The 11,986-nt window shown below is 42.8% G+C and overlaps 1 protein-coding gene across 1 annotated transcript in view; it reads right to left on the minus strand.

Moving 5' to 3' along the window:
- LOC311328762 (uncharacterized protein) overlaps nt 1–5,397 on the minus strand; it is a 6,027-nt gene extending 630 nt beyond the window's left edge. The window contains exons 1-6 of the mRNA XM_084462674.1: nt 2,877–5,397; nt 2,156–2,741; nt 1,802–1,893; nt 1,059–1,435; nt 851–917; nt 401–566 (exon numbers count right to left, since the gene is read on the minus strand). Of these exons, the coding sequence (XP_084318800.1) occupies nt 401–566; nt 851–917; nt 1,059–1,435; nt 1,802–1,893; nt 2,156–2,741; nt 2,877–3,060 (1,472 nt within the window). The 5' untranslated portion in view covers nt 3,061–5,397. The remainder of the gene's footprint in view (nt 1–400; nt 567–850; nt 918–1,058; nt 1,436–1,801; nt 1,894–2,155; nt 2,742–2,876) is intronic.
- Nucleotides 5,398–11,986: the final 6,589 nt, after the last annotated feature.

Raw genomic sequence — 11,986 nt, forward strand, 5'->3', positions numbered from 1 at the left:
AGTTTGTTTTAAATATCAAATCAAATATCAAATCAAAGGTGTTCAGTTCACCTGTGCCATTTCCCACACCACACCCTGATGAAGACTTTATTATAGTCCAAACTACACTAGATAGTATACACTAGAACCAATGGGGTACCTTATAATAAGTATAAATATAATAGTATAATAAGTTATAATTCATTGACTTATTTCGCGAGTTTGAAGCCTATTCAACTATAATGTGAGGTAAACTATTATTTCAATATGTAAAGTCACACTTAAGAGCATTTTCCAAAAAAAAGTATAAAGTAGTAGTTTAAGTCTGGATAGTGAAACACATTAACCTTTGCATGATCTTATTGATGACAGTGAATGTGTTGGCCCAGCCCATGATCAATGTGTTTGAGCGTTACAATACCTTTGGATGAACTCCAGTGTGCAGGATCCAACGGAAGGATACTCGAGGTTGAAGATGTAGTAGCTGCTGAAGAAAGCAGCTACCCCATGCCAAAAAAAAGGGTGTGGGCCCATTAAAACTTGTCCCTCGATGGACAGCATCCATCCAGAGGGCTTCATCATGTCACCTGAAATGAACAGATACCACGTCATGAGTTATTGTGGATAGTGTGCGGTCGTTTAGATCTAGACTATCAAGTTGTTTATAATTAAACAATAATATAGCCTGAGAAGGCATTGTGCTGTGTTAGTAATATAGCTTGGTTTGCAATACAAGTCCTGAAATTAAGGGATTATGTCCATGAGAGTTTAATTTTAAGACATAAAGGCCTGCCTCTAATCAAGGCCTGGGGCACTCTTCGGCTCAATAAATAAAGGTCCATACAGACCTAAATATAAACCATAAAATTACCTTGAATGATCAAGCAGGGAGTGCTTGGGAGTGCTAGAGCATTCACATCAGCGGCAGTGGCGCAGGGCTGTAACATAGTAACACACAATAGCATAGATTTGACATTATGAAAGGATGATGAAGATGATCGTTAATTGGTCCAACTGAGTCAGAGTTAAATCATAGAACATAATTGTGTAATCACTCGTTTGCATTTTAGACGACTTACGTCAACCCCGAGCATAATTTTCTCCTTGGGCTCCTTAAAGTATGTCATAAGGAGCAGGAGGATGCAGGCAGCCTTCTCCGAAGACTCTGGATCATAGCTGGCCAGAACTTCCCTGATCTTGGGGTTGTCCAGTTTTTCGCAGTACTGCAGGATGGTCTGTCCTCTATGACCCAGGGCCTCTTGGAGCTTTGGAAGGATGGTGACGTCCATCAGGAGGCCAAAGTGGGAGAAAAGCCCTCTCTGAGAGAACAGAAAAGGCCATTCCTTTTTGACCTCAGACATTGGTGGTGCAGGCATTCTGTTGAGGTATCTACGCAGGATGACGTAAGTCCTCTCCATCAGAGGGTCTGCTCTCTCTGCCCCACTCATCCCTTCCTCTGTGTATACAGACATACAAACACATGAATGGTGAGCACCCAAGTTACAAAAATGCAGTCTGGTAGCCCCCCCCCCCCCTTAAGGAAATTCATGCATTCTGATGATTACTTGTTCTTAATATTAAGGTGGACTATATATGCTTAAATACATGTGATAATTCCATTCAGGTCTACTTAATTTGCTTCATAGGTCTGAACAGCAGCTTCCTGCATATTCAGACTATAAGACTACCCCACCCCCCCCCCGCTCCACACACACACACACACACACACACACACACACACACACATATGCACACACACGCACACACACACAAAGTATTCAGATCTGAACGAAGAACTTAAGTCACCCAAATTTAAATTCACCTGAGTAGATGTTGCACAGATCCCTTTTCACATCCTCCAATGTTGCCTCGGTCTCCCCCTCTGGTAGGTCTTCTGGGCACCACCTCACACACCTAGGGGTGGGAATCACAGGGTAACTCACAATACTATTAGGGGCGGCTGTAGTTCAGAAGGTAGAGCGAGTCGTCTCATGAACGTGGTTCGAATGCCAGTTCTGACTGTCTACGTGTCAAAGTGTCCTTGAGCAAAACAGTGTGTGAGTGTGAATGGAGAGCTGCTTCTCAGTGTGTGAATGAGAAGACCATTGTTAAGCGCTTTGGGTGTCAAGAAAAGCGCTAATTGCAATATCTAGTTTTTGTCCACCCCTACACATACCCGTATTGGTCGACAGGACCTCTTGTCAACAGTCTGGCCTCTCCTGCCACTCCAGTGCGCTGTCTTCTCTCTCGGCGACGTCGAGCAAGAGTATTGTTTCTGTTTTTATACTCCACTCTTGTTTTGATTTGTTGGAGAAGAGAGTGGCATCCATCTCCCACAGTGTCACCTTGCTTGCCAATGTCAGCAAAGCTTTTTGGATGGCTCCTGACAATGGTTCGGACAACGCTGTGACACATAGCTCTCGTTGGGTTGCGATCATGCTGCATGATCTGATCTACGACCACGTTCACCATGGCCTTTCTCTCCTGTGGTGACGGCCTTTGTTCTTTTTCCACTACATGTTGAATGGCTGCTGGCATCTGGTCCCAGTTTACACGAAAGTCTACATGCCATGGCATGCCAGGCTGTGAAGAACAGTTTGAAGTGCTTCGGGGTGTACCTGGAGAGCTTGGGCTGCTGTACAACAGGTGACGTTGAGGCTGGAGTGCTTGCGGAGAGGACAGAGTGTTTGCAGAGCTTGATGTTGAGGAACTTGAAGCACTTGCCTGGGGAGGAGACAGCTCCATATCAAGCGTTACAAATCCTAGAATGGACAAAAACAAATCAGAAATGAAGGAAGGGCAAGATGTAGGGCTAGGGGCCCAATTGTCTACCAGTTGTGCCAATGTTCCAAAGCCCTAGTTCTAAGTGGCATGTGAGAGTCAAAATATGAATTTACCTTGCTTAATACCCTTCATCAACTTGCGACACTGGACTGGTTTAAGGTATTTGACCAGATCCCTTTCTTCCATTAATGCCAGATCTTCAAGGTTCTCCACTCCAAGTTCATCAAGTAGGGTAGTCAGCAGGTCATCAGGGAGGCCCGGTAAATATGACCAAACTGCTTCCTTTACAGCTTCCATTGCCTAATCTCATTGAGTAGTGTCAAATGAAAATCCCTTCATGCATATTCCCTCCTTGTCTTTTTGCTAAGTTCACACTATAAGCCATTAAAAAATGCCAGCCAACATGTGCTCGCTATACACACAATAATACAAAATCAACTATATTCAAGGTAAAAACTAAAAACTGAGCTTAGTTTAGTCTGCTATAACTAAATAGCCTGCTCCACTACTCACGTCTGTCCTCACGTCTGTCTATCCTCTCTTTCCTCCCTGTTTAAACAGTTTCTGGAAAAGAATGGTGGAGAGCAATAAGCATCAGATCATGCACGTTGTATGCTGGAAGAGGATAGTAGTCCAGTAGATCTTCATGCTTAATGCACACATAATCCTCTTGGGCCACTCCTAAGTTACAGTACACACCTGTGTCACTTAACTTTACAAAAGTGTGTTTCTTTGAGACAAAGTGGACAGAATTATGCACAACAATAACCAGCATAATCTTCCCCATGTGAAGTCCTTCATCACTGTTCCCAAGCAAGATGAACATCCCCTTTCTGTAGTCTGTGCCTTTCACAGTAACATTGTTACAAGCCACTGCAGACTGAGACTCAAATGGACAACTGGCTACAGATGCCCTGATCTTGTCATTGTAATCGTCCACATAAAAACCAGTCCCCTTTTCTACCTGTATGAGTGGAGGGAACAAGTTTCCCGCACTCAAGTAGGCCTGAAGAAGTTGGTGTCTCTCTGCCAGCGTTTTGCACACATTTTTGAAATTGTGCAATTTTCTGGCACACTGTTTGAAAAAAGTGTGTTTGCTTTCAAACCGCAGAGTCCACAGGCGAATAAGTGGGCCAAAGTGGATGATGTGATCTGGATAATGACAGAGATAGTGATGCTTTGGCCTCAGGGGGTGATTGGGGAATAGCCTTTTCCTGTTGCACATGTACTCTTCTATGATGACTTTGAGATATGCTACCTGGCCTGCTGTAATGACTGGTGCACAGATAAGCTCGACTATCTCCCTCAGCTGCAAAATGAGTTGCCACATCTCATTGTCACAGGGATCTTTAATCCTGCCACCCACCAAGAGAGGGAATAATCTAAGGAAACACCAGTTTTGAACTGCATGCCCGCTTAGTTTGTCACTGCCAGGAGAGAGGTCTGCTGGTTTGTCCCTACCATCATTTCCTTCATACCTGAACTGGTTCTTGCACCGATTTAACTGCAGGTAAGTAAAATGATTCTCTTCAACTAAATGGCGAATATATAAAGGAAGGTCATAAGCTATGACTCCCTCAAATAAGTCATGGCCTAGACATGGTGGGAGGCCAGGCTGGCAAACATGGAAATTAGAAAGCTGATTAAAAGGAGAGTCAAATTTGATGCCGCATACAGAGTCTGTGGCACTAGTTTCCAGGTCTTGCAAATTACTTGCGTATGACTGGGGCGTTCTTGTGGTACCACACAACTCAGGATTCGTCATGAATGCATCTCTATCTATCTTACAATAGCGACAGAAATGAATAGACCGACTGAAGTTTTCTAAGAATCCCCCAATAGAATGAGATCCCAGGTTGTCTCCTGCGATGGCAACCAAAGAGCCCTTCAGTACACTGCCATCAGATACGACTACACCTCTCTCCTCCAGGATTTTGAGGTCCTCAATCAGGGGTGCAAAAACTTTATCTACCCCAAAGTACTTAAAGTCCTGCTCTCTACATAAGAGAACAAGTTGCATCTGATCTATAGAGGATCTATTGTAAGGCAAGATGTCTGTCAGGGTAAGGTAAACAGCTAAAACCTTGTGCTTTTTTTTCCCTGAGCCCAGTGGGTTCACGACCTCAAAAGAATCTTGGTACAGTATCAAACCAAGTGAGGAAGGCTCAGCTTTTAACATCGGATTACTTTTAAATCCGTCTCCATCCTTTACATCCTGATAGACACCATCAGTAGATGAATGCAAACGTGTCAAGGTATACTGTTCTCGCAGAGACTCATTTTTGAACAGCGTCACCAATGTCTCTTGTATAGGTATATACTGAGCAAAGCATTCTTTGTCATTTCCATCATTGCCCAAAAGCAAAGGCACGGGATGAACATAGTTGAAACTGTCTTTAAAGGCAGCCTTCCTCTTTGCATCTGTGCTGAGTCTTCCCCTGTTACAGACTGTGAGTAGATCCTCTCTTTTCAGTTCATCAATGATGCTGCTTATAGTGGCCTGAGGGATTCCAAGTCCCTCCAATTTCTCACTCAAAATGTTAAGTGAATGAGACAGGCCAAGTTCATGAGAACTTTGAAAGTCATTAATAATGGTTTGTATGGTGCTTGCTGGTAACAGTAGCCTAGATTGCAATTTCAAGTAGAAAAGGGTAAGGTTCTGCAAAAAAAGAGTTTCATCTACAGCTAATGGCACTTCTGGTTCAGCATCCTGTTCACCAGCAGCTTCTGAACACGACTGACTGGGTTGTGGCTCCTTGCTAATAAACTTGTCTAGTACCAAGTCATCTAAAACTGAATCCTCTGCACACCTATGTTTCCTGGAAATATGTGACACAAAAGTCGTCACGGTTGAGAACCTGCCAACACAACCTCTAAATGGGCATCTAGTTTCCATTCCGTCCTGTATGTGTGTTTTCAAATGCTTAATAAGAGAGGCTAAAGTGTCACTCTTAAATGCACACGAATCGTGTACACATTTCAAGGATGTGTCAGGGGGTACAGCAGATCTGTCAGGCGGTATAGGCCGAGCAGATTGCAGATAGCACTTATGCAGCCTATACATGTGCGATTTCAATGCTGTGACTTTTCTGTACCTCCCTGAGCAGTCATGCACCCCACACTGATAGTAGTAATTGGGGGCATTACTGTGCAACTGTGTGTGCTGAACAAAGCTATGCACGTTCTCAAACACATGCTGACATCCAGTACATTTACAGTGGAACATTGTGATGTAACTAAAGTTACCTACCCAAACCTCACTCTGCCTGACACTGAACAGGATTGTTGGCCTTCCTGACACTGAACGGGGTGGTTGGCCTTCCTGACACTGAACGGGGTGGTTCGCCTTCCTGACACTGAACGGGGTGGTTCGCCTTCCTGACACTGAACGGGGTGGTTCGCCTTCCTGACACTGAACGGGGTGGTTCGCCTTCCTGACACTGAACGGGGTGGTTCGCCTTCCTGACACTGAACGGGGTGGTTCGCCTGCCTGACACTGAACGGGGTGGTTGGGCTCTCTGATGACCTAGGAAAAGAGAGAACAGAGAAAGGACACATTACACAAAGGCAACCAACAATATGATTTTTTCTGTTTGCATGCAGATTATGAATGAGCATGTGGTAAAAAAAATATTATGGAATCTGTTCATATTAATACTTTTGAAAAGAAAAAGAAAGACTAATTTGAAAGAAATAATCATTTAATTCCAAGTGCTCAAGTGAAAAAGAGAGGACCTGTGCTACTCTGGACAGTAAGAGTTTGAGAGAGTGTAAGTCCCCCACCTCTCTCAAGTCGGGGAGTAGCATGCTCTGCCCCTCAAACATGGCGCTCATTATTCACTGTGCTTACATTTTAGGCGCGAACTTGCGCTTCGTCTAGTGGAAGATATGCAATAGGGACTCTAACGACTTGTATGAGCAACAAACGTTAACGTTACTTGGCCAACTATGACACTAAACTGATTTAGATTACCTTGAATCAACGATTTATGTCATGAAACCATCAAGCGCCTAGCGCAAGAAGCACGCTAGCTAGCCTACAAGCATTCATTAGCCTAACTTTAGCTAGCTAAGGTAAAATGACATTGGGCAGGTGCAATGAATGACAGTAACGTTACAGTCTACAGCATACAAGTTAGCATACAACATTAGCTAGCAGCAATGCTAAACTAGCTTATACCAAAGGCGTACCAATGGAGATTATGCCACAGCCTATTCATTTGTGCTGTTTCACTCGAATAATGTTACAGCATAAGCCTACATAAAATGGAGCAGCAACAGTTGGTTGGTTAGCAACTAATGTTAGCTATCAAGCTATCGTGTGCTATCAAGCTACTAGCCAGGCTATTGTAGACCAAAAGTTCGCTAACGTTACCATGTAATGTTACATAACATTACTCAACACGATACTAACGTTAACGTTACTCCACTGGTGTTTGCAATCAAATAGGAAAAAGCACATAAAATACACAACTAACGTTAATCCACATTACGGGCAGTACACTTACTTTACCGATGCAACATTAACGTAAAAGATAAGCGCCGGTGGCATTTCGGCGCGTTAATTTTGACCTGCACAAGCCAGGCGAGCATTACGCTCCAAAATAACCCATCACACGCTAACAGCAAGTGAAAAAGTACAAAAAAGCATCTCACCTGTGAGTCCACTTAATAGTCAAAATATACTGAAGAATGTAACGTTATGGTCTTCTCTTTCGTATAGTTACCACGGAGAACTAGAGCCAGTAACTGTACGCCCTCGAGTTGTTCCTACCACGTCTCTCGTCTCTCGTTCTCACGACTATCTCTCGAGCTGTCGCGGGGCAGTGGCGTTGCTATGCAACCCAAATGCAAAACACTTAAAGAAACGTACTCTTGACCGTTACAATTCAAATTTTACAGTAATGGGTTGTGATATTACAGATGGTTTTGAGTACAGTGCTTTACTGTGAAATAATAGTTAAATGCTGTGAAATCCAATGTTACTGTGGTTTTACAGATATTTGTTGTTATATTACAGGGGCTTTTGATTACAATATCTGACTGTAAAATAATACTGTGAAATACTGTGAAATCCTGGTAATTTTTTACAGTGCAGCCATTGAGGATGTTCCTACACAGCAGCCAATGAAAATGTTCCTACACAGCAGCCAGATTGTGACATCACAGAGCATCCCTGTGATGTCACAATCTGGCTGCTGTGTAAGAACATTTTCATTGGCTGCTGTGTAGGAACATCCTCAATGGCTGCTGTGTTGGAACATCTTCATTGGCTGCTGTGTAGGAACAGTCTCATTGGCTGCTGTGTCTATCTATCTATCTATCTATCTATCTATCTATCTATCTATCTATCTATCTATCTATCTATCTATCTATCTATCTATCTATCTATCTATATGTCTCTATCTCTATCTATCTATCTAGTGAATCTCAGGGCGGCGCGGCCCCCTTTTATACCCTTCCTGGACGATGAAGATGTTCCTGCACATGAAGATGTTCCTACACAGCAGCCATTGAGGATGTTCCTACACAGCAGCCAATGAAAATGTTCCTACACAGCAGCCAGATTGTGACATCACAGAGCATCCCTGTGATGTCACAATCTGGCTGCTGTGTAAGAACATTTTCATTGGCTGCTGTGTAGGAACATCCTCAATGGCTGCTGTGTAAGAACATCTTCATTGGCTGCTGTGTAGGAACAGTCTCATTGGCTGCTGTGTCTATCAATCTATCTATCTATCTATCTATCTATCTATCTATCTATCTATCTATCTATCTATCTATCTATCTATCTATCTATCTATCTATCTATCTATCTATCTATCTATATGTCTCTATCTCTATCTATCTATCTAGTGACTCTCAGGGCGGCGCGGCCCCCTTTTATACCCTTCCTGGACGATGAAGATGTTCCTGCACATGAAGATGTTCCTACACAGCAGCCATTGAGGATGTTCCTACACAGCAGCCAATGAAAATGTTCCTACACAGCAGCCAGATTGTGACATCACAGAGCATCCCTGTGATGTCACAATCTGGCTGCTGTGTAAGAACATTTTCATTGGCTGCTGTGTAGGAACATCCTCAATGGCTGCTGTGTAGGAACATCTTCATTGGCTGCTGTGTAGGAACAGTCTCATTGGCTGCTGTGTCTATCTATCTATCTATCTATCTATCTATCTATCTATCTATCTATCTATCTATCTATCTATCTATCTATCTATCTATCTATCTATCTATCTATCTATCTATCTATATGTCTCTATCTCTATCTATCTATCTAGTGACTCTCAGGGCGGCGCGGCCCCCTTTTATACCCTTCCTGGACGATGAAGATGTTCCTGCATATGAAGATGTTCCTACACAGCAGACATTGAGGATGTTCCTACACAGCAGCCAATGAAAATGTTCCTACACAGCAGCCAGATTGTGACATCACAGAGCATCCCTGTGATGTCACAATCTGGCTGCTGTGTAAGAACATTTTCATTGGCTGCTGTGTAGGAACATCCTCAATGGCTGATATGTAGGAACATCTTCATTGGCTGCTGTGTAGGAACAGTCTCATTGGCTGCTGTGTCTATCTATCTATCTATCTATCTATCTATCTATCTATCTATCTATCTATCTATCTATCTATCTATCTATCTATATATCTATATATCTATATATCTATCTATCTATCTATCTATCTATCTATTTATCTATCTATCTATATGTCTCTATCTCTATCTATCTAGTGACTCTCAGGGCGGCGCGGCCCCCTTTTATACCCTTCCTGGACGATGAAGATGTTCCTGCACATGAAGATGTTCCTACACAGCAGCCAGATTGTGACATCACAGAGCATCCCTGTGATGTCACAATCTGGCTGCTGTGTAAGAACATTTTCATTGGCTGCTGTGTAGGAACATCCTCAATGGCTGCTGTGTTGGAACATCTTCATTGGCTGCTGTGTAGGAACAGTCTCATTGGCTGCTGTGTCTATCTATCTATCTATCTATCTATCTATCTATCTATCTATCTATCTATCTATCTATCTATCTATCTATCTATCTATCTATCTATCTATCTATCTATCTATCTATCTATCTATATGTCTCTATCTCTATCTATCTATCTAGTGACTCTCAGGGCGGCGCGGCCCCCTTTTATACCCTTCCTGGACGATGAAGATGTTCCTGCACATGAAGATGTTCCTACATAGCAGCCATTGAGGATGTTCCTACACAGCAGCCAATGAAAATGTTCCTACACAGCAGCCAGATTGTGACATCACAGAGCATCCCTGTGATGTCACAATCTGGCTGCTGTGTAAGAACATTTTCATTGGCTGCTGTGTAGGAACATCCTCAATGGCTGCTATGTAGGAACATCTTCATTGGCTGCTGTGTAGGAACAGTCTCATTGGCTGCTGTGTCTATCTATCTATCTATCTATCTATCTATCTATCTATCTATCTATCTATCTATCTATCTATCTATCTATCTATCTATCTATCTATCTATCTATCTATCTATATGTCTCTATCTCTATCTATCTATCTAGTGACTCTCAGGGCGGCGCGGCCCCCTTTTATACCCTTCCTGGACGATGAAGATGTTCCTGCACATGAAGATGTTCCTACACAGCAGCCATTGAGGATGTTCCTACACAGCAGCCAATGAAAATGTTCCTACACAGCAGCCAGATTGTGACATCACAGAGCATCCCTGTGATGTCACAATCTGGCTGCTGTGTAAGAACATTTTCATTGGCTGCTGTGTAGGAACATCCTCAATGGCTGCTGTGTTGGAACATCTTCATTGGCTGCTGTGTAGGAACAGTCTCATTGGCTGCTGTGTCTATCTATCTATCTATCTATCTATCTATCTATCTATCTATCTATCTATCTATCTATCTATCTATCTATCTATCTATCTATCTATCTATCTATCTTTCTATCTATCTATCTATCTATCTATCTATCTATCTATCTATATGTCTCTATCTCTATCTATCTATCTATCTAGTGAATCTCAGGGCGGCGCGGCCCCCTTTTATACCCTTCCTGGACGATGAAGATGTTCCTGCACATGAAGATGTTCCTACACAGCAGCCATTGAGGATGTTCCTACACAGCAGCCAATGAAAATGTTCCTACACAGCAGCCAGATTGTGACATCACAGAGCATCCCTGTGATGTCACAATCTGGCTGCTGTGTAAGAACATTTTCATTGGCTGCTGTGTAGGAACATCCTCAATGGCTGCTGTGTAAGAACATCTTCATTGGCTGCTGTGTAGGAACAGTCTCATTGGCTGCTGTGTCTATCAATCTATCTATCTATCTATCTATCTATCTATCTATCTATCTATCTATCTATCTATCTATCTATCTATCTATCTATCTATCTATCTATCTATCTATCTATATGTCTCTATCTCTATCTCTATCTATCTATCTAGTGACTCTCAGGGCGGCGCGGCCCCCTTTTATACCCTTCCTGGACGATGAAGATGTTCCTGCACATGAAGATGTTCCTACACAGCAGCCATTGAGGATGTTCCTACACAGCAGCCAATGAAAATGTTCTTACACAGCAGCCAGATTGTGACATCACAGAGCATCCCTGTGATGTCACAATCTGGCTGCTGTGTAAGAACATTTTCATTGGCTGCTGTGTAGGAACATCCTCAATGGCTGCTGTGTAGGAACATCTTCATTGGCTGCTGTGTAGGAACAGTCTCATTGGCTGCTGTGTCTATCAATCTATCTATCTATCTATCTATCTATCTATCTATCTATCTATCTATCTATCTATCTATCTATCTATCTATCTATCTATCTATCTATCTATCTATCTATCTATCTATCTATCTATATGTCTCTATCTCTATCTATCTATCTAGTGACTCTCAGGGCGGCGCGGCCCCCTTTTATACCCTTCCTGGACGATGAAGATGTTCCTGCACATGAAGATGTTCCTACACAGCAGCCATTGAGGATGTTCCTACACAGCAGCCAATGAAAATGTTCCTACACAGCAGCCAGATTGTGACATCACAGAGCATCCCTGTGATGTCACAATCTGGCTGCTGTGTAAGAACATTTTCATTGGCTGCTGTGTAGGAACATCCTCAATGGCTGCTGTGTTGGAACATCTTCATTGGCTGCTGTGTAGGAACAGTCTCATTGGCTGCTGTGTCTATCTATCTATCTATCTATCTATCTATCTATCTATC

Source organism: Borostomias antarcticus (assembly GCF_949987555.1).
Source record: "Borostomias antarcticus genome assembly, contig: scaffold_53, whole genome shotgun sequence".
Taxonomy (NCBI): Eukaryota; Metazoa; Chordata; class Actinopteri; order Stomiiformes; family Stomiidae; genus Borostomias; species Borostomias antarcticus.